Raw genomic sequence first — 22,332 nt, forward strand, 5'->3', positions numbered from 1 at the left:
TGTTGGTTCGTTTGTTGACTGTGGCAAGGTTGTTTGTGGCAGAGTGGTTTCCTCCAAGGTTGTTGGTTGTTCGGTTGTTGATGGTGGCAGAGTGGTTTCCTCCAAGGTTGTTGGTTTTTGGGTTGTTGATGGTGGCAAGGTTGTTGGTCGCAGAGTGGTTTCTTGTTCCTCCAAGGTTGTTGGTTGTTTAGTCGTTGATGATGGCAAGGTTGTTGGTGGCAGAGTGGTTTCCTCCAAGGTTGTTGGTTCGTTTGTTGACTGTGGCAAGGTTGTTGGTGGCAGAGTGGTTTCTTGTTCCTCCAAGGTTGTTGGTTGTTGGGTTGTTGATGGTGGCAGAGTGGTTTCTTGTTCCTCCAAGGTTGTTGGTTGTTCGGTTGTTGATGGTGGCAAGGTTGTTGGTGGCAGAGTTGTTTCCTCCAAGGTTGTTGGTTTTTGGGTTGTTGATGGTGGCAAGGTTGTTGGTGGCAGAGTGGTTTCCTCCAAGGTTGTTGGTTGTTCGGTTGTTGATGGTGGCAGAGTGGTTTCTTGCTCCTCCAAGGTTGTTGGTTGTTTGGTTGTTGATGGTAGAAGAGTGGTCTCCTGTTCCTCAAAGGTTGTTAGTTGTTCGGTTGTTGATGGTGACAAGGTTGTTGGTTCCTCGGTTGTTGGCAGAGCGGTTGTTGGTGATTCTGTGGATGTTGCGCCCTCAGTGGTTGTCTGGGGCTCAGTGGTTGGAGGCCCTGTGGATATAAGTTCATCTGTGGTTATTGACTGTAGTACTGTAGTTGATAGCGACAATGTAGTTATTGGTATCAGAGTTGGTACTGATGGCTCTGTGGTTATTGTTGGCCCTGTGGATGTTGGTTCATTGGTTGGTGGCTCTATGGATGTTTGTTGTACTTTAGGCCCAGTGGTTGGTGAGACTGTGGTTGTTGGCCCCTCAGGGGTTTGTGGCTGAGCAGTTGGTGGTGTTATGGTTGTCAGTTCATTTGTGGTCATTTGTTGTGTATTGGATGTTGGCATTGTGGTTGCTGGTTGTTCAGTGGCTGATAGCACTGTGGTTATTGGTGATCCCATGGTTTGTGGCACCGTGATTGTTGTCGGGACTGTAAGTGTTGGCCCCTGAGTGGTTGTTTGTATCTCAGTGGTTGGTGGCACCATGTTTGTTGGTACCTTTGTGGTTGTCGATAGTTCAGTGGTTTGTGATGTTGTGGTCATTGGTTGCTTAGTGGTTGCTGGTAGTTCTTTTCCATGTGAAGTTGTGGTTATTGGTTTCTCAGTGGTATGTGATGCTGTAGTTATAGGTTGTTCAGTGGTTGTTGTTATGTTAGGAACGGTGGTTCTTTGTTCCTCAGTAGGTGTTATTTGCATTGTTGGTTGTTGGGCAGTAATTATCTGTTTTTTTTATATACATTTTTTTTTTTTTACATTTTTTACATATACATTGTTCTTGTTGACAATGTACACCCACTCAGTATAGGCCTATTAGGTGTCTGTATATATATAAGTACCTATCTACCTAAATGATATATTATTATATATGTCACACACAAATATTATCTCTCTCTCTCTCTCTCTCTCTCTCTCTCTCTCTCTCTCTCTCTCTCTCTCTCTCTCTCTCTCTCTCTCTATATATATATATATATATATATATATATATATATATATATATATATATGCATGTATACACACACACACACACACACACACACACACACACACACACACACACATATATACATATATATATATATATATATATATATATATATATATATATATATATATATATATATATATACACACACATACATACATAAAGATATATATATAGATATATATATATATATATATATATATATATATATATATATTATATATACATAACACACATATATATTTTATATGTGTATGTGTGTGTATACATATATATTTATATATTCGTACTTACACACACAGACACACACATATAAATGTATACATATGTATACATTTCTACATATATACATATATGTATATATATATATATATATATATATATATATATATATATGTATATATATTTATATATATATGTATATTTATATATATATATATATATGTATATATATATATATATATATATATATATATATATATATATATATATATATATATATATATATATATATATACTTACAGACGTATGCACATTTATATAAACATAAGTATATATATATATATATATATATATATATATATATATATATATATATATATATATATATATATACACACACACACATATATATATATATATATATATATATATATATATATATATATATATATATATATATATATATATATATATATATATATATATATATATATGCATACACACGACTTTCATATTAGTAGAGGATGGATCACTATAAACATAAGCAAGCCATTTCTTACCTGTCGTTGCAGCCAGTTGGTTTTCCACTTGCGCAAGTTCTTCTGTTTTATTTTCTTTCAGTTCTTGTAAAGTGCTTACGAGTGATTGCAAAGACTGAATTTGGTCTCCCGCGACGCTGCTTGCATCCTCAACAGCAGCTGTGATGTTATCTAACAAGCTGGAGTCAATAACGAAAGTTCCGTTCGCTATGAATGTTGCAAAATTACCGAGGAGCTGACTGAAGCAGCTGATTTGGTCGGTCGTGAGATTGGACATCTTAGCAGAGAGATCGTCGACCATCGTGAGAAGCACTTCTGCCGGATCGCCCGTCAAGGCATCGGCTTCGTTGACCTCGCAGTAGGGGTCGACCGTGACGGCGTCGTCGCCGTGGTTGATGGAGTAAGTGAGCGAGCGTCGCTTCCTTCCGGAGTTGCTTGTGGCTTCCTCGATGGCTTCGGTGACCTCCTGCAGGGCCGCTTGCATTTCCTGGAGAGCAGCGACGGAGGCGTTGGTGGCAGCAATTTGGTTTTCCAGGGCTTCGATTTCCTGAAGCAACTCTGCTCGTCTTTTCTCCAAAGCCGATAAAGTGTCTGGTGATTCTGTGGTGGTTGGTGTCCCAGTATTTGGTTGCGTTTCAGTTGCTATTTCTAACCCTGTGGTTGATGGTGGCAAGGCTGTTGGTGGCAGAGTGGTTTGATGATCCTCCAAGGTTGTTGGTTGGGTTGTTGATGGTGGCAAGGTTGTTGGTGGCAGAGTGGTTTCCTGCTCCTCCAAGGTTGTTGGTTGTTGGGTTGTTGGTGGTGGCAAGGTTGTTGGTGGCAGAGTTGTTTCCTGTTCGTCCAAGCTTGTTGGTTGCTCGGTTGTTGATGGTGGCAATGTTGTTGGTGGCAGAGTCGTTTCCTGATCCTCCAAGGTTGTTGGTGGCAGAGTGGTTTTCTGATCCTCCAAGGTTGTTGGTTGTTGGGTTGTTGATGGTGGCAAGGTTGTTGGTGGAAGTGTGGTTTCCTGCTCCGTGAAGGTTGTTGGATGTTGGGTTGTTGATGGTGGCAAGGTTGTTGGTGGCAGAGTGGTTTCCTGTTCTTCCAAGGTTGTTGGTTGTTGGGTTGGTGGTGGCAAGGTTGTTGGTGGCAGAGTTGTTTCCTGTTCGTCCAAGCTTGTTGGTTGCTCGGTTGTTGTTGGTGGCAGAGTCGTTTCCTGATCCTCCAAGGTTGTTGGCGGCAAGGTTGTTGGTGGCAGAGTGGTTTTCTGATCCTCCAAGGTTGTTGGTTGTTGGGTTGTTGATGGTGGCAAGGTTGTTGGTGGAAGTGTGGTTTCCTGCTCCGTGAAGGTTGTTGGATGTTGGGTTGTTGATGGTGGCAAGGTTGTTGGTGGCAGAGTGGTTTCCTGTTCTTCCAAGGTTGTTGGTTGTTGGGTTGTTGATGGTGGTAAGGTTGTTGGTGGAAGTGTGGTTTCCTGCTCCTCCAAGGTTGTTGGTTGTTCGGTTGTTGATGGTGGCAGAGTGGTTTCCTCCAAGGTTGTTGGTTGTTGGGTTGTTGATGGTGGCAAGGTTGTTGGTGGAAGAGTGGTTTCCTCCAAGGTTGTTGGTTATTCGGTTGTTGTTGGTAAAGTTGTTGGTGGCAGAGTAGTTTCCTGTTCCTCAAATGTTGTTGGTTGTTGGGTTGTTGATGGTGACAAGGTTGTTGGTGGAAGAGTGGTTTCCTGATCCAAGGTTGTTGGTTGGTCGGTTGTTGTTGGTAAAGTTGTTGGTGGCAGAGTGGTTTCCTCTAAGGTTGTTGGTTGTTGGGTTGATGGTGGCAAGGTTGTTGGTGGCAGAGTGGTTTCCGCCAAGGTTGTTGGTTGTTGGGTTGTTGATGGTGCCAAGGTTGTTGGTGGAAGAGTGGGTTCCTCCAAGGTTGTTAGTTGCTCGATTGTTGATGGTGGCAGAGTGGTTTCTTCGAAGGTTGTTGGTTGTTCGATTGTTGTGGGTGGCAAGGTTGTTGGTGGCAGAGTGGTTTTCTCCAAGGTTGTTGGTTGTTGGGTTGTTGATGGTGGGAAGGTTGTTGGTGGCAGAGTAGTTTCCTGTTCTTCCAAAGTTGTTGGTTGTTCGGTTGTTGATGGTGGCAAGGTTGTTGGTGGCAGAGTAGTTTCCTGTTCTTTCAAAGTTGTTGGTTGTTGGGTTGTTGATGGTGGCAAGGTTGTTGGTGGCAGAGTGGTTTCCTGTTCTTCCAAAGTTGTTGGTTGTTGGGTTGTTGATGGTGGCAAGGTTGTTGGTGGCAGAGTAGTTTCCTGTTCTTCCAAAGTTGTTGGTTGTTCGGTTGTTGATGGTGGCAAGGTTGTTGGTGGCAGAGTGGTTTCCTGTTCCTCCAATGTTGTTGGTTGTTCGGTTGTGGGTGGCAAGGTTGTTGGTGGCAGAGTAGTTTCCTGTTCCTCGAAGGTTGTTGGTTGTTGGGTTGTGGGTGGCAAGGTTGTTGGTGGCAGAGTGGTTTTCTGTTCCTCCAAGGTTGTTGATTGTTTGGTTGTTGATGGTGGCAAGGTTGTTGGTGGCAGAGTGGTTTCCTGATCCTCCAAAGTTGTTGGTTGTTCGGTTGATGGTGGCAAGGTTGTTGGTGGCAGAGTAGTTTCCTGTGCCTCGAAGGTTGTTGGTTGTTGGGTTGTTGATGGTGGCAGAGTGGTTTCCTCCAAGGTTGTTGGTTGTTGGGTTGTTGATGGTGGCAAGGTTGTTGATGGCAGAGTGGTTTCCTGTTCCTCCAAGGTTGTTGGTTGTTGGGTTGTTGATGGTGGCAAGGTTGTTGGTGGCAGAGTGGTTTCCTCAAAGGTTGTTGGTTGTTGGGTTGATGGTGGCAAGGTTGTTGATGGCAGCGTGGTTTCCTGTTCCTCCAAGGTTGTTGGTTGTTGGGTTGTTGATGGTGGCAAGGTTGTTGGTGGCAGAGTGGTTTCCTCAAAGGTTGTTGGTTGTTGGGTTGTTGATGGTGGCAAGGTTGTTGATGGCAGAGTGGTTTCCTCCAAGGTTGTTGGTTGTTGGGTTGTTGGTGGCGGCAAGGTTGTTGGTGGCAGAGTGGTCTCCTCAAAGGTTGTTGGTTGTTGGGTTGTTGATGGTGGCAATGTTGGTGGCAGAGTAATTTCCTCCAAGGTTGTTTGTTGCTGTGTTGTTGATGGTAGCAAAGTTGTTGGTGGCAGAGTGGTTTCCTCAAAGGTTGTTGGTTGCTTGGTTGTTGATGGTAGCAAAGTTGTTGGTGGCAGAGTGGCTTCCTCAAAGGTTGTTGGTTGTTGGGTTGTTGACGGTGGCAAGGTTGATGGTGGCAGAGTGGTTTCCTGATCCTCCAAGGTTGTTGGTTGTTGGTTTGTTGATGGTGGCAAGGTTGTTGGTGGCAGAGTGGTATCCTGATCCTCCAAGGTTGTTGGTTGTTTGGTTGTTGATGGTGGCAAGGTTGTTGGTGGCAGAGTGGTTTCCTGATCCTCCAAGGTTGTTGGTTGTTGGGTTGTTGATGGTGGCAAGGTTGTTGGTGGCAGAGTGGATTCCTGATTCTCCAAGGTTGTTGGTTGTTGGGTTGTTGACGGTGGCAAGGTTGGTGGGAGAGTAGTTTCCTGTTCCATCAAGGTTGTTGGTTGTTGGGTTGTTGATGGTGGCAAGGTTGTTGGTGACAGAGTGGTTTCCTGATCCTTCAATGTTGTTGGTTGTTGGGTTGTTGATGGTGGCAAGGTTGTTGGTGACAGAGTGGTTTCCTCTGAGGTTGTTGGTTGTTTTGTTGTTGATGGTGGCAAGGTTGTTGGTGGCAGAGTAGTTTCCTGTACCATCAAGGTTGTTGGTTGTTCGGTTGTTGATGGTGGCAAGGTTGTTGGTGGCAGAGTGGTTTCCTGATCCTTCAAGGTTGATGGTTGTTCGGTTGTTGATGGTGGCAGAGTGGTTTCCTCCAAGGTTGTTGGTTGTTGGGTTGTTGATGGTGGCAGAGTGGTTTCCTCTAAGGTTGTTGGTTGTTGGGTTGTTGATGGTGGCAAGATTGTTGGTGGCAGAGTGGTTTCCTGATCCTCCAAGGTTGTTGGTTGTTGGGTTGTTGTTGGTGGCAGAGTGATTTCCTGTGCCTCCAAGGTTGTTGGTTGTTTGGTTGTTGATGGTGGCAAGGTTGTTGGTGGCAGAGTGGTTTCCTGTTCCATGAGGGTTGTTGGTTGTTGGGTGTTTGGTGGCAAGGTTGTTGGTGGCAGAGTGGTTTCCTGTTCCATGAAGGTTGTTGGTTGTTGGGTTGTTGATGGTGGCAAGGTTGTTGGTGGCAGAGTGGTTTCCTGATCCTTCAAGGTTGTTGGTTGTTCGGTTGTTGATGGTGGCAGAGTGGTTTCCTCCAAGGTTGTTGGTTGTTGGGTTGTTGTTGGTGGCAGAGTGGTTTCCTCCAAGGCTGTTGGTTGTTGGGTTGTTGATGGTGGCAAGGTTGTTGGTGGAAGTGTGGTTTCCTGCTCCTCCAAGGTTGTTGGTTGTTCGGTTGTTGATGGTGGCAGAGTGGTTTCCTCCAAGGTTGTCGGTTCGGTTGTTGGTGGTAAAGTTGTTGGTGGCAGCGTGGTTTCCTGTTCCTCCAAGGTTGTTGGTTGGGTTGTTGGTGGCAGAGTGGTTTCCTGTTCCTCCAAGGTTGTTGGTTGTTGGGTTGTTGATGGTGGTAAGGTTGTTGGTGGCAGAGTGGTTTCCTGTTCCTCCAAGGTTGTTGGTTGTTCGGTTGTTGATGGTGGCAGAGTGGTTTCCTCCAAGGTTGTTGGTTGTTGGGTTGTTGATGGTGGCAGAGTGGTTTTCTGTTCCATCAAGGTTGTTGGTTGTTGGGTTGTTGATGGTGGCAGAGTGGTTTCCTCCAAGGTTGTTGGTTGTTGGGTTGTTGATGGTGGCAGAGTGGTTTCCTCCAAGGTTGTTGGTTGTTGGGTTGTTGATGGTGGCAGAGTGGTTTTCTGTTCCATCAAGGTTGTTGGTTGTTGGGTTGTTGATGGTGGCAAGGTTGTTGGTGGCAGAGTGGTTTCCTCAAAGGTTGTTGGTTGTTGGGTTGTTGATGGTGGCAAGGTTGTTGGTGGCAGAGTGGTTTCCTGATCCTTCAAGGTTGTTGGTTGTTCGGTTGTTGTAGGTGGTAAGGTTGTTGGTGGCAGAGTGGTTTCCTCTAAGGTTGTTGGTTGTTGGGTTGTTGATGGTGGCAAGGTTGTTGGTGGCAGAGTAGTTTCCTGTTCCATCAAGGTTGTTGGTTGTTGGGTTGTTAATGGTGGCAAGGTTGTTGGTGGCAGAGTGGTTTCCTCAAAGGTTGTTGGTTGTTGGGTTGTTGATGGTGGCAAGGTTGTTGGTGGCAGAGTGGTTTCCTGATCCTTCAAGGTTGTTGGTTGTTCGGTTGTTGTGGGTGGTAAGGTTGATGGTGGCAGAGTGGTTTCCTCCAAGGTTGTTGGTTGTTGGGTTGTTGATGGTGGCAAGGTTGTTGGTGGCAGAGTGGTTTCCTGATCCTCCAAGGTTGTTGGTTGTTGGGTTGTTGATGGTGGCAGAGTGGTTTCCTCCAAGGCTGTTGGTTGTTGGGTTGTTGATGATGGCAAGGTTGTTGGTGGCAGAGTGGTTTCTTGTTTCTCCAAGGTTGTTGGTTGTTCGGTTGTTGATGGTGGCAAAGGTAGCTCAGTTACCGTTGTTTGTGGTTCGGGTGATGTCGGAAGGCCTGTAAATTTATAAAGTTTTCAGTTAATATCATCAAGGTATCTATCTTATATGCATACTCATATATATATATATGTATATATGTACACACACACACACACAGACACACACACACACACACACACACACACACACACACACACACACACACACACACACACACACACATATATATATATATATATATATATATATATATATATATATATATATTTATATATATATATATAGTACATATGTATACACACTCATACACATGCATATGCATATATACATACACACACACACACACACACACAGACACACACACACACTCAGACACACACACACACACACAGACACACACACACACTCAGACACACACACTCAGACACACACACACACACAGACACACACACACACACACACACACACACACACACACACACACACACACACACACACACATATATATAAATATATATATATATATATATATATATATATATATATATATATATATATATATATATATATATATATGTGTGTGTGTGTGTGTGTGTGTGTGTGTGTGTGTGTGTGTGTGTGTGTGTGTGTGTGTGTGTATGTATATATGCATATGCATGTGTATGAGTGTGTATACGTATGTAATATATATATATATATATATATATATATATATATATATATATATATATATATATATATATATATATGTATATATATATATGTATATATATATATATATATATATATATATATATATATATATATATATATATATATGTGTGTGTGTGTGTGTGTGTGTGTGTGTGTGTGTGTGTGTGTGTGTGTGTTTGTGTGAATATATATTTATACACACACACATTTCGATAAATAAACAATTCTAGGATTTGAAGAATACCCCACAACAAAGTCAACTATAAATAATATTACACTTATATGAAGAAACGAAAGATCAAATGGTCTAGTTTAAAAAAATATTCATTCATACACTTATTATAACGCGAATGCAAATGTGTACTATGTAATGAAATACAACTGTCTACAACTGTGTGCTGGTTTCTACCTGTCGTTGCTGCTAGTTGACTTTCCACTTGTTCAAGCTGATCCGTTTTATTCTGCTTTTGTTCTTGCAAAATACTGACGAGCAACTGCACAGACTGGACTTGGTCTCCCACCACGGTGCTTGCTGCTTCTGCCGCGGCCGTGATGTTCTCTACGACAGTCGGATCGACGACGAAGGTTCCATTGTCTATGAGTGTGGCGAAATTGCCAATGAGTTGATTGAAGCAGGTGATTTGGTCGGTTGTGAGGTTGGACAGCTTGGTGGAGAGATCAGTGATCATTGTAAGAAGCAGATCTGTCGGGTCCCCAGTTAAGGCATTGTCCTCATTTACCTCACAATATGGATCGACCGTGGCAGTGAGAGTGGCATCTTGATCGATGGAGTAAGTAATGGATCGGCGCTTCCTCGTGGAATTGCCGGTGGCTTTCTGGATGGCTTCAGTGACTCGTTGCAAGGCTGCTTTGGTCTCTTGAAGGGCTGTGAGAGTGGCGTTGGAGGCAGCAATCTGGGTCTCGAGTTCCTCAATTTCTTGAAGTAACTGTGTTTTCCTTTGTTGCAATTCCGAAAAAGTGTTTTGTGTAGTATCTGGCTGTAGGGATGTTTGCTCATGAATGGTTGTTGTTGGTAATGTGGTATTTGGCTCAGAGGTTATTGTTGGAACTGTGATTGTTGATTGATCAGTAGTTGTTAGTGCATCAGTGGTTGTTTGTTGATCAGTGGTTGTTGGTTGATCAGTGGTTGTTGGTTGATCAGTGGTTGTTGGTTGATCAGTGGTTATTAGTTGATCAGTGGTTTTTGGTTGATCAGTGGTTGTTGGTTGATCAGTGGTTATTAGTTGATCAGTGGTTGTTGGTTGATCAGTGGTTGTTGGTTGATCAGTGGTTGTTGGTTGATCAGTGGTTGTTTTTTCATCAGTGGTTGTTGGTTGATCAGTGATTGTTGGTTGATGAGTGGTTGTTGGTTCTTCAGTGGTTGTTGGTTGATCAGTGGTTGTTGGTTGATCAGTGGTTGTTGGTTGATCAGTGGTTGTTGGTTCTTCAGTGGTTGTTGGTTGATCAGTGGTTGTTGGTTGATCAGTGGTTGTTGGTTGATCAGTGGTTGTTGGTTGATCAGTGGTTGTTGGTTGATCAGTGGTTGTTGGTTGATCAGTGGTTGTTGGTTGATCAATGGTTGTTGGTTGATCAGTGGTTGGTTCTTCAGTGGTTGTTGGTTGATCAGTGGTTGTTGGTTGATCAGTGGTTGTTGGTTGATCAGTTGTTGGTTGATCAGTGGTTGTTGGTTGATCAGTGGTTGTTGGTTGATCAGTTGTTGGTTGATCAGTGGTTGTTGGTTGATCAATGGTTGTTGGTTGATCAGTGGTTGGTTCTTCAGTGGTTGTTGGTTGATCAGTGCTTGTTGGTTGATCAGTGGTTGTTGGTTGATAAGTGGTTGTTGGTTGATCAGTGGTTGTTGGTTGATCCGTGGTTGTTGGTTGATCAGTGGTTGTTGGTTGATCCGTGGTTGTTGGTTGATCAGTGGTTGTTGGTTGATCACTGGTTGTTGGTTGATCACTGGTTGTTGGTTGATCAGTGGTTGTTGGTTGATCAGTGGTTGTTGGTTGATCAGTGGTTGTTGGTTGATCAGTGGTTGTTGGTTGATCAGTGGTTGTTGGTTGATCAGTGGTTGTTGGTTGATCAGTGGTTGTTGGTTGATCAGTGGTTGTTGGTTGATCAGTGGTTGTTGGTTGATCAGTGGTTGTTGGTTGATCAGTGGTTGTTGGTTGATGAGTGATTGTTGGTTGATGAGTGGTTGTTGGTTGATCAGTGGTTGTTGGTTGATCAGTGGTTGTTGGTTGATCAGTGGTTGTTGGTTGATCAGTTGTTGTTGGTTGATCAGTGGTTGTTGGTTGATCAATGGTTGTTGGTTGATCAGTGGTTGTTGGTTGATGAGTGTTTGTTGGTTCTTCAGTTGTTGTTGGTTGATCAGTGGTTGTTGGTTGACCAGTGGTTGTTGGTTGATAAGTGGTTGTTGGTTGATCAGTGGTTGTTGGTTGATCCGTGGTTGTTGGTTGATCAGTGGTTGTTGGTTGATCAGTGGTTGTTGGTTGATCAGTGGTTGTTGGTTGATCAGTGGTTGTTGGTTGATCACTGGTTGTTGGTTGATCAGTGGTTGTTGGTTGATCAGTGGTTGTTGGTTGATCAGTGGTTGTTGGTTGATCAGTGGTTGTTGGTTGATCAGTGGTTGTTGGTTGATCAGTGGTTGTTGGTTGATCAGTGGTTGTTGGTTGATCAGTGGTTGTTGGTTGATCAGTGGTTGTTGGTTGATCAGTGGTTGTTGGTTGATCAGTGGTTGTTGGTAGATCAGTGGTTGTTGGTTGATCAGTGGTTGTTGGCTGATCAGTGGTTGTTTTTTCATCAGTGGTTGTTGGTTGATCAGTGGTTGTTGGTTGATCAGTGGTTGGTTGATCAGTGGTCGTTGGTTGATCAGTGGTTGTTGGTTGATCAGTGGTTGTTGGTTGATCAGTGGTTGTTGGTTGATCAGTGGTTGTTGGTTCTTCAGTGGTTGTTGGTTGATCAGTGGTTGTTGGTTGATCAGTGGTTGTTGGTTGATCAGTGGTTGTTGGTTCTTCAGTGGTTGTTGGTTGATCAGTGGTTCTTGGTTGATCAGTGGTTCTTGGTTGATCAGTGGTTGTTGGTTGATCAGTGGTTGTTAGTTGATCAGTGGTTGTTAGTTGATTAGTGGTTGTTGGTTGATCAGTGGTTGTTGGTTCTTCAGTGGTTGTTGGTTGATCAGTGGTTGTTGGTTGATCAGTGGTTGTTGGTTGATCAGTGGTTGTTGGTTGATCAGTGGTTGTTGGTTGATCAGTAGTTGTTGGTTGATCAGTGGTTGTTGGTTGATCAGTGGTTGTTGGTTGATCAGTGGTTGTTTGTTGATCGGTGGTTGTTTGTTGATCGGTGGTTGTTGGTTGATCAGTGGTTGTTGGTTGATCAGTGGTTGTTGGTTGATCAGTGGTTGTTGGTTGATCAGTGGTTGTTGGTTCTTCAGTGGTTGTTGGTTGATCAGTGGTTGTTGGTTCTTCAGTGGTTGTTGGTTGATCAGTGGTTGTTGGTTGATCAGTGGTTGTTGGTTGATCAGTGGTTGTTGGTTGATCAGTGGTTGTTGGTTGATCACTGGTTGTTGGTTGATCAGTGGTTGTTGGTTGATCAGTGGTTGTTGGTTGATCAGTGGTTGTTGGTTGATCAGTGGTTGTTAGTTGATCAGTGGTTGTTGGTTGATCAGTGGTTGTTGGTTGATCAGTGGTTGTTGGTTGATCAGTGGTTGTTGGTTGATCAGTGGTTGTTGGTTGATCAGTGGTTGTTGGTTGATCAGTGGTTGTTGGTTGATCAGAGGTTGTTGGTTGATTAGTGGTTGTTGGTTGATCAGTGGTTGTTGGTTGATCAGTGGTTGTTGGTTGACCAGTGGTTGTTGGTTCTTCAGTGGTCGTTGGTTGATCAGTGGTTGTTGGTTCTTCAGTGGTTGTTGGTTGATCAGTGGTTGTTGGTTGATCAGTGGTTGTTGGTTGATCAGTGGTTGTTGGTTGATCAGTGGTTGTTGGTTGATCAGTGGTTGTTGGTTGATCAGTGGTTGTTGGTTGATCAGTGGTTGTTTTTTCATCAGTGGTTGTTGGTTGATCAGTGGTTGTTGGTTGATTAGTGGTTGTTGGTTCTTCAGTGGTTGTTGGTTGATCAGTGGTTGTTGGTTGATCAGTGGTTGTTGGTTGATCAGTGGTTGTTGGTTGATCAGTGGTTGTTAGTTGATCAGTGGTTGTTTTTTCATCAGTGGTTGTTGGTTCTTCAGTGGTTGTTGGGTGATCAGTGGTTGTTGATTGATCAGTGGTTGTTGGGTGATCAGTGGTTGTTGGTTGATCAGTGGTTGTTGGTTGGTCAGTTGTTGTAGGTTGATCAGTGGTTGTTGGTTGATCAGTGGTTGTTGGTTGGTCAGTGGTTGTTGGTTGATCAGTGGTTGTTGGTTGATCAGTGGTTGTTGGTTGATCAGTGGTTGTTGGTTGATCAGTGGTTGTTGGTTGATCAGTGGTTGTTGGTTGATCAGTGGTTGTTTTTTCATCAGTGGTTGTTGGTTGATCAGTGGTTGTTGGTTCTTCAGTGGTTCTTGGTTGATCAGTGGTTGTTGGTTCTTCAGTGGTTGTTGGGTGATAAGTGGTTGTTGGTTGATCAGTGGTTGTTGGTTGATCAGTGGTTGTTGGTTGATCAGTGGTTGTTGGTTGATCAGTGGTTGTTGGTTGATCAGTGGTTGTTGGTTGATCAGTGGTTGTTGGTTGATCAGTGGTTGTTGGTTGATCAGTGGTTGTTGGTTGATCAGTGGTTGTTGGTTGATCAGTGGTTGTTGGTTGATCAGTGGTTGTTGTTTGATCAGTGGTTGTTGTTTGATCAGTGGTTGTTGGTTGATCAGTGGTTGTTGGTTGATCAGTGGTTGGTTCTTCAGTGGTTGTTGGTTGATCAGTGGTTGTTGGTTGATAAGTTGTTGGTTCTTCAGTGGTTGTTGGTTGATCAGTGGTTGTTGGTTGATCAGTGGTTGTTGGTTGATCAGTGGTTGTTGGTTGATCAGTGGTTGTTGGTTGATCAGTGGTTGTTGCTTCATCAGTGGTTGTTGCTTCATCAGTGGTTGTTGGCTGATAAGTTTTTGGTTCTTCCGTGGTTGTTGGTTGATCAGTGGTTGTTGGTTGATCAGTTGTTGGTTCTTCAGTGGTTGTTGGTTGATAAGTTTTTGCTTCTTCCGTGGTTGTTGGTTGATCAGTGGTTGTTGTTTGATCAGTGGTTGTTGGTTGATCAGTGGTTGTTGGATGGTCAGTGGATGTTTGTTGATCAGTTGTTGGTTCTTCAGTGGTCGTTGGTTGATCAGTGGTTGTTGGTTGATCAGTGGTTGTTGGTTGATCAATTGTTTGTTCTTCAGTGGTTATTGGTTCTTCAGTGGTTGTTGGTTGAACAGTGGTTGTTTGTTGAACAGTGGTTGTTGGTTGATCAGTGGTTGTTGGTTGATCAGTCGTTATTGGCTGATCAGTGGTTGTTGGTTGACCAGTTGTTGGTTCTTCAAAGGTTGTTGGTTCCTCAGTGGTTGTTGGTTGATGAGTTGTTGGTTCTTCCGCGGTTGTTGGTTGATTAGTGGTTGTTGGTTGATCAGTGGTTGGTTGATTAGTTGTTGGTTCTTCAGTGGTTGTTGGTTGATCAGTTGTTGGTTGATTAGTTGTTGGTTGATCAGTTGTTGATTCTTCCGTGGTTGTTGGTTCTTCCGTTGTTGTTGGTTGATCAGTGGTTGTTGGTTGATCAGTGGTTGTTGGTTGATCAGTGGTTGGTTGATCAGTGGTTGGTTGATTAGTTGTTGGTTCTTCAGTGGTTGTTGGTTGATCAGTTGGTTCTTCAGTGGTTATTGGCTGATCAGTTGTTGGTTCTTCAGTGGTTATTGGTTCTTCAGTGGTTGTTAGTTCTTCAGTGGTTGTTGGTTGATCAGTGGTTGTTAGTTGATCAGTGGTTGTTGGTTGATCAGTGGTTGGTTGTTCAGTGGTTGTTGGTTGATCAGTGGTTGTTGGTTGATCAGTGGTTGGTTGTTCAGTGGTTGTTGGTTGATCAGTGGTTGTTGGTTGATTAGTGGTTGGTTCTTCAGTGGTTGTTGGTTGATCAGTTGTTGGTTCTTCAGTGGCTGTTGGTTGATAAGTGGTTGTTAGATGATCAGTGGTTGTTGGTTGATCAGTGGTTGTTTGGTGATCAGTTGTTGGTTCTTCAGTGGTTGTTGGTTCTTCAGTGGTTATTGGTTCTTCAGTGGTTGTTGGTTGATCAGTGGTTGTAGGTTGATCAGTGGTTGTTGGTTGAACAGTGGTTGTTGGTTGAACAGTGGTTGTTGGTTGATCAGTGGTTGTTGGTTGATCAGTGGTTATTGGTTGAACAGTGGTTATTGGCTGATCAGTGGTAGCTGGTTGATCAGTTGTTGCTTTATCAGTGGTTGTTGGTTGATCAGTTGTTGGATCTTCAGTGGTTGTTGGTTGATCAGTGGTTGGTTGATCAGTTGTTGGTTCTTCAGTGGTTGTTGGTTCTTCAGTTGTTGTTTGATCAGTTGTTGTTGGTTCTTCAGTGGTTGTTGGTTCTTCAGTGGTTGTTGGTTGATCAGTGGTTGTTGGTTGATCAGTTGTTGTTGGTTCTTCAGTGGTTGTTGGTTGATCAGTGGTTGTTGGTTGATCAGTTGTTGTTGGTTCTTCAGTGGTTGTTGGTTGATCAGTGGTTGTTGGATGATCAGTTGTTGGTTCTTCAGTGGTTGTTGGTTTAGTGGTTGGTTGATCAGTGGTTGTTGGCTGATCAGTGGTTGTTGGTTGATCAGTGGTTGTTGGTTGATCAGTGGTTGTTGGTTCTTCAGTGGTTGTTGGTTGATCAGTGGTTGTTGGTTCTTCAGTGGTTGTTGGTTCTTCAGTGGTTGTTGGTTGATCAGTGGTTATTGGTTGAACAGTGGTTATTGGCTGATCAGTGGTAGCTGGTTGATCAGTTGTTGCTTTATCAGTGGTTGTTGGTTGATCAGTTGTTGGATCTTCAGTGGTTGTTGGTTGATCAGTTGTTGGTTGATCAGTTGTTGGTTCTTCAGTGGTTGTTGGTTCTTCAGTTGTTGTTGTTTGATCAGTTGTTGTTGGTTGATCAGTGGTTGTTGGTTCTTCAGTGGTTGTTGGTTGATCAGTGGTTGTTGGTTGATCAGTTGTTGTTGGTTCTTCAGTGGTTGTTGGTTGATCAGTGGTTGTTGGTTGATCAGTTGTTGTTGGTTCTTCAGTGGTTGTTGGTTGATCAGTGGTTGTTGGATGATCAGTTGTTGGTTCTTCAGTGGTTGTTGGTTTAGTGGTTGGTTGATCAGTGGTTGTTGGCTGATCAGTGGTTGTTGGTTGATCAGTGGTTGTTGGTTGATCAGTGGTTGTTGGTTCTTCAGTGGTTGTTGGTTGATCAGTGGTTGTTGGTTCTTCAGTGGTTGTTGGTTCTTCAGTGGTTGTTGGGTGATCAGTTGTTGGTTCTTCAGTGGTTGTTGGTTGACCAGTGGTTGTTGGTTGATCAGTGGTTGTTGGTTGATCAGTGGTTGTTGGTTGACCAGTGGTTGTTGGTTCTTCAGTGGTTGTTGGGTGATCAGTTGTTGGTTCTTCAGTGGTTGTTGGTTGACCAGTGGTTGTTGGTTGATCAGTGGTTGTTGGTTGACCAGTGGTTGTTGGTTCTTCAGTGGTTGTTGGGTGATCAGTTGTTGGTTCTTCAGTGGTTGTTGGTTGACCAGTGGTTGTTGGGTGATCAGTGGTTGTTGGTTTCTCAGTAGATTCCGTTGGTGTTTGTTGCCTTGTAGTTGTTGACTGCTTAGTGGATGTAGGTGGCAGTGTTTCATTGGTTGGCAATGGTTCAAGGGTTGTAGATTGAACAGTGACAACTACTGTTTCTGTGGACAGCTCAGTTAGCGTTGTTTGTGTTTCGGTGGATGTCGGAAGGCCTGTAAATTTATAAAGTTTTATGTGAATACCAACATTTGTATCTATTTATATGCATACACACATACATATATATCATAAATTATGTATTCATATACAGACTCATGCGCATACATATGCATATATATATTATATAAATATATGTATACATACATATACATACATATATATATATATATATATATATATATATATATATATATATATATATATATTTGTATACACACATACATATGTGTACATACACACAGACACATGAATATTTCGATGAATAAACAATTATAGAATATCGCATTTGTACCCGACTACAAAGTCAACTATAACTAATATTACCCTTATATGAAGAAACGAAAGGTCAAATGGCTTTCTTAGTTTCAAAAAATAATAATTCATACAATTATTGGTTATTCATACTCGACCAATCACACTCTTTATTAACTTTGGTTGGTTGCCAGATGTGCAAAAGTCGGTTTCAGCAAGTGTACTGAAATATAATTCTGCAACTGTAATACAACTGTTTACAACTGTGTGCTGGTTTCTACCTGTCGTTGCTGCTAGTTGACTTTCCACTTGTTCAAGCTGATCCGTTTTATTCTGCTTTTGCTCTTGCAAAATACTGACGAGCAACTGCACAGACTGGACTTGGTCTCCCACCACGGTGCTTGCTGCTTCTGCCGCGGCCGTGATGTTCTCTACTACAGTCGGATCGACGACGAAGGTTCCATTGTCTATGAGTGTGGCGAAATTGCCAATGAGTTGATTGAAGCAGGTGATTTGGTCGGTTGTGAGGTTGGACAGCTTGGTGGAGAGATCAGTGATCATTGTAAGAAGCAGATCTGTCGGGTCCCCAGTTAAGGCATTGTCCTCATTTACCTCACAATATGGATCGACCGTGGCAGTGAGAGTGGCATCTTGATCGATGGAGTAAGTAATGGATCGGCGCTTCCTCGTGGAATTGCCGGTGGCTTTCTGGATGGCTTCATTGACTCGTTGCAAGGCTGCTTTGGTCTCTTGAAGGGCTGTGAGAGTGGCGTTGGAGGCAGCAATCTGGGTCTCGAGTTCCTCAATTTCTTGAAGTAACTGTGTTTTCCTTTGTTGCAATTCCGAAAAAGTGTTTTGTGTAGTATCTGGCTGTATGGATGTTTGCTCATGAATGGTTATTGTTGGAACTGTGATTGTTGATTGATCAGTAGTTGTTAGTGCATCAGTGGTTGTTTGTTGATCAGTGGTTGTTGGTTGATCAGTGGTTGTTGGTTGATCAGTGGTTGTTGGTTGATCAGTGGTTATTAGTTGATCAGTGGTTGTTGGTTGATCAGTGGTTGTTGGTTGATCAGTGGTTGTTGGTTGATCAGTGGTTGTTGGTTGATCAGTGGTTGTTGGTTGATCAGTGGTTGTTGGTTGATCAGTGGTTGTTTTTTCATCAGTGGTTGTTGGTTGATCAGTGATTGTTGGTTGATCAGTGGTTGTTGGTTGATCAGTGGTTGTTGGTTGATCAGTGGTTGTTGGTTGATCAGTGGTTGTTGGTTGATCAGTGGTTGTTGGTTGATCAGCGGTTGTTGGTTGATCAGTGGTTGTTGGTTGATCAATGGTTGTTGGTTGATCAGTGGTTGGTTCTTCAGTGGTTGTTGGTTGATCAGTGGTTGTTGGTTGATCAGTGGTTGTTGGTTGATCAGTTGTTGTTGGTTGATCAGTGGTTGTTGGTTGATCAATGGTTGTTGGTTGATCAGTGGTTGGTTCTTCAGTGGTTGTTGGTTGATCAGTGGTTGTTGGTTGATCAGTGGTTGTTGGTTGATCAGTGGTTGTTGGTTGATCAGTGGTTGTTGGTTGATCAGTGGTTGTTGGTTGATCAGTGGTTGTTGGTTGATCAGTGGTTGTTGGTTGATCAGTGGTTGTTGGTTGATCACTGGGTGTTGGTTGATCAGTGGTTGTTGGTTGATCAGTGGTTGGTTGATCAGTGGTTGTTGGTTGATCAGTGGTTGTTGGTTGATCAGTGGTTGTTGGTTGATCAGTGGTTGTTGGTTGATCAGTGGTTGTTGGTTGATCAGTGGTTGTTGGTTGATCAGTGGTTGTTTTTTCATCAGTGGTTGTTGGTTGATCAGTGGTTGTTGGTTGATCAGTGGTTGTTTTTTCATCAGTGGTTGTTGGTTGATCAGTGGTTGTTTTTTCATCAGTGGTTGTTGGTTGATCAGTGGTTGTTGGTTGATCAGTGGTTGTTGGTTGATCAGTGGTTGTTGGTTGATCAGTGGTTGTTGGTTGATCAGTGGTTGTTGGTTGATCAGTGGTTGTTGGTTGATCAATGGTTGTTGGTTGATCAGTGGTTGTTGGTTGATCAGTGGTTGTTGGTTCTTCAGTGGTTGTTGGTTGATCAGTGGTTGTTGGTTGATCAGTGGTTGTTGGTTGATCAGTGGTTGTTGGTTGATCAGTGGTTGTTGGTTGATCAGTGGTTGTTGGTTGATCAGTGGTTGTTGGTTGATCAGTGGTTGTTGGTTGATCAGTGGTTGTTGGTTGATCAGTGGTTGTTGGTTGATCAGTGGTTGTTGGTTGATCAGTAGTTGTTGGTTGATCAGTGGTTGTTGGTTGATCAGTGGTTGTTGGTTGATCAGTGGTTGTTGGTTGATCAGTGGTTGTTGGTTGATCAGTGGTTGTTGGTTGATCAGTGGTTGTTGGTTGATCAGTGGTTGTTGGTTGATCAGTGGTTGTTGGTTGATCAGTGGTTGTTGGTTGATCAGTGGTTGTTGGTTGATCAGTGGTTGTTGGTTGATCAGTGGTTGTTGGTTGATCAGTGGTTGTTGGTTGATCAGTGGTTGTTGGTTGATCAGTGGTTGTTGGTTGATCAGTGGTTGTTGGTTGATCAGTGGTTGTTGGTTGATCAGTGGTTGTTGGTTGATCAGTGGTTGTTGGTTGTTCAGTGGTTGTTGGTTGATCAGTGGTTGTTGGTTGATCAGTGGTTGTTGGGTGATCAGTGGTTGTTGGTTGATCAGTGGTTGTTGGTTGATTAGTGGTTGTTGGTTGATCAGTGGTTGTTGGTTGATCAATGGTTGTTGGTTGATCAGTGGTTGTTGGTTGATCAGTGGTTGTTGGTTGATCAGTGGTTGTTGGTTGATCAGTGGTTGTTGGGTGATCAGTGGTTGTTGGTTGATCAGTGGTTGTTGGTTGATCAGTGGTTGTTGGTTGATCAGTGGTTGTTGGTTGATCAGTGGTTGTTGGTTGATCAGTGGTTGTTGGTTGATCAGTGGTTGTTGGTTGATCAGTGGTTGTTGGTTGATCAGTGGTTGTTGGTTGATCAGTGGTTGTTGGTTGATCAGTGGTTGTTGGTTGATCAGTGGTTGTTGGTTGATCAGTGGTTGTTGGTTGATCAGTGGTTGTTGGTTGATCAGTGGTTGTTGGTTGATCGGTGGTTGTTGGTTGATCGGTGGTTGTTTGTTGATCGGTGGTTGTTTGTTGATCGGTGGTTGTTGGTTGATCAGTGGTTGTTGGTTGATCAGTGGTTGTTGGCTGATCAGTGGTTGTTGGCTGATCAGTGGTTGTTTTTTCATCAGTGGTTGTTGGTTGATCAGTGGTTGTTTTTTCATCAGTGGTTGTTGGTTGATCAGTGGTTGTTGGTTGATCAGTGGTTGTTGGTTGATCAGTGGTTGTTGGTTCTTCAGTGGTTGTTGGTTGATCAGTGGTTGTTGGTTGATCAGTGGTTGTTGGTTGATCAGTGGTTGTTGGTTGATCAGTGTTTGTTGGTTGATCAGTGGTTGTTGGTTGATCAGTGGTTGTTGGTTGATCAGTGGTTGTTGGTTGATCAGTGGTTGTTGGTTGATCAGTAGTTGTTGGTTGATCAGTGGTTGTTGGTTGATCAGTGGTTGTTTGTTGATCAGTGGTTGTTGGTTCTTCAGTGGTTGTTGGTTGATCAGTGGTTGTTGGTTGATCAGTGGTTGTTGGTTGATCAGTGGTTGTTGGTTGATCAGTGGTTGTTGGTTGATCAGTGGTTGTTGGTTGATCAGTGGTTGTTGGTTGATCAGTGGTTGTTGGTTGATCAGTGGTTGTTGGTTGATCAGTGGTTGTTGGTTGATCAGTGGTTGTTGGTTGATCAGTGGTTGTTGGTTGATCAGTGGTTGTTGGTTGATCAGTGGTTGTTGGTTGATCAGTGGTTGTTGGTTGATCAGTGGTTGTTGGTTGATCAGTGGTTGTTGGTTGATCAGTGGTTGTTGGTTGATCAGTGGTTGTTGGTTGTTCAGTGGTTGTTGGTTGATCAGTGGTTGTTGGTTGATCAGTGGTTGTTGGGTGATCAGTGGTTGTTGGTTGATCAGTGGTTGTTGGTTGATCAGTGGTTGTTGGTTGATCATTGGTTGTTGGTTGATCAGTGGTTGTTGGTTGATCAGTGGTTGTTGGTTGATCAGTGGTTGTTGGTTGATCAGTGGTTGTTGGTTGATCAGTGGTTGTTGGTTGATCAGTGGTTGTTGGTTGATCAGTGGTTGTTGGTTGATCAGTGGTTGTTGGTTGATCAGTGGTTGTTGGTTGATCAGTGGTTGTTGGTTGATCAGTGGTTGTTGGTTGATCAGTGGTTGTTGGTTGATCAGTGGTTGTTGGTTGATCAGTGGTTGTTGGTTGATCAGTGGTTGTTGGTTGATCAGTGGTTGTTGGTTGATCAGTGGTTGTTGGTTGATCAGTGGTTGTTGGTTGATCAGTGGTTGTTGGTTGATCAGTGGTTGTTGGTTGATCAGTGGTTGTTGGTTGATCGGTGGTTGTTGGTTGATCAGTGGTTGTTGGTTGATCAGTGGTTGTTGGTTGATCAGTGGTTGTTGGTTGATCAGTGGTTGTTGGTTGATCAGTGGTTGTTGGTTGATCAGTGGTTGTTGGTTGATCAGTGGTTGTTGGTTGATCAGTGGTTGTTGGTTGATCAGTGGTTGTTGGTTGATCAGTGGTTGTTGGTTGGCCAGTGGTTGTTGGTTGATCAGTGGTTGTTGGTTGATCAGTGGTTGTTTGTTGATCAGTGGTTGTTGGTTGATCAGTGGTTGTTGGTTGATCAGTGGTTGTTGGTTGATCAGTGGTTGTTGGTTGATCAGTGGTTGTTTTTTCATCAGTGGTTGTTGGTTGATCAGTGGTTGTTGGTTGATCAGTGGTTGTTGGTTGATCAGTGGTTGTTGGTTGATCAGTGGTTGTTGGTTGATCAGTGGTTGTTGGTTGATCAGTGGTTGTTGGTTGATCAGTGGTTGTTGGTTGATCAGTGGTTGTTGGTTGATCAGTGGTTGTTGGTTGATCAGTGGTTGTTGGTTGATCAGTGGTTGTTTTTTCATCAGTGGTTGTTGGTTGATCAGTGGTTGTTGGTTCTTCAGTGGTTGTTGGGTGATCAGTGGTTGTTGGTTGATCAGTGGTTGTTGGGTGATCAGTGGTTGTTGGTTGATCAGTGGTTGTTGGTTGGTCAGTTGTTGTAGGTTGATCAGTGGTTGTTGGTTGATCAGTGGTTGTTGGTTGGTCAGTGGTTGTTGGTTGATCAGTGGTTGTTGGTTGATCAGTGGTTGTTGGTTGATCAGTGGTTGTTGATTGATCAGTGGTTGTTGGTTGATCAGTGGTTGTTGGTTGATCAGTGGTTGTTTTTTCATCAGTGGTTGTTGGTTGATCAGTGGTTGTTGGTTCTTCAGTGGTTCTTGGTTGATCAGTGGTTGTTGGTTCTTCAGTGGTTGTTGGGTGATCAGTGGTTGTTGGTTGATCAGTGGTTGTTGGTTGATCAGTGGTTGTTGGTTGATCAGTGGTTGTTGGTTGATCAGTGGTTGTTGGTTGATCAGTGG

General features: G+C 43.3%; 1 protein-coding gene across 1 annotated transcript in view; it reads right to left on the reverse strand.

Annotated features, from left to right (window-relative positions):
* Positions 1–22,332, reverse strand: part of LOC113802740 (mucin-2) — a 45,734-nt gene that overhangs the window by 10,484 nt on the left and 12,918 nt on the right. The window contains exons 8-21 of the mRNA XM_070130209.1: positions 16,987–17,689; positions 16,351–16,560; positions 14,930–15,198; positions 13,697–14,167; positions 9,085–9,673; positions 6,458–6,520; positions 5,871–6,286; positions 5,415–5,689; positions 5,238–5,314; positions 4,223–4,864; positions 3,165–4,027; positions 2,419–3,100; positions 682–1,271; positions 1–258 (exon numbers count right to left, since the gene is read on the reverse strand). The exon at positions 1–258 is cut by the window's left edge and continues 575 nt beyond it. Coding sequence (XP_069986310.1) covers positions 1–258; positions 682–1,271; positions 2,419–3,100; positions 3,165–4,027; positions 4,223–4,864; positions 5,238–5,314; positions 5,415–5,689; positions 5,871–6,286; positions 6,458–6,520; positions 9,085–9,673; positions 13,697–14,167; positions 14,930–15,198; positions 16,351–16,560; positions 16,987–17,689 — 6,108 coding nt within the window. The remainder of the gene's footprint in view (positions 259–681; positions 1,272–2,418; positions 3,101–3,164; positions 4,028–4,222; positions 4,865–5,237; positions 5,315–5,414; positions 5,690–5,870; positions 6,287–6,457; positions 6,521–9,084; positions 9,674–13,696; positions 14,168–14,929; positions 15,199–16,350; positions 16,561–16,986; positions 17,690–22,332) is intronic.

The sequence above is a fragment of the Penaeus vannamei genome, chromosome 15, assembly GCF_042767895.1.
Source record: "Penaeus vannamei isolate JL-2024 chromosome 15, ASM4276789v1, whole genome shotgun sequence".
Taxonomy (NCBI): domain Eukaryota; kingdom Metazoa; phylum Arthropoda; class Malacostraca; order Decapoda; family Penaeidae; genus Penaeus; species Penaeus vannamei.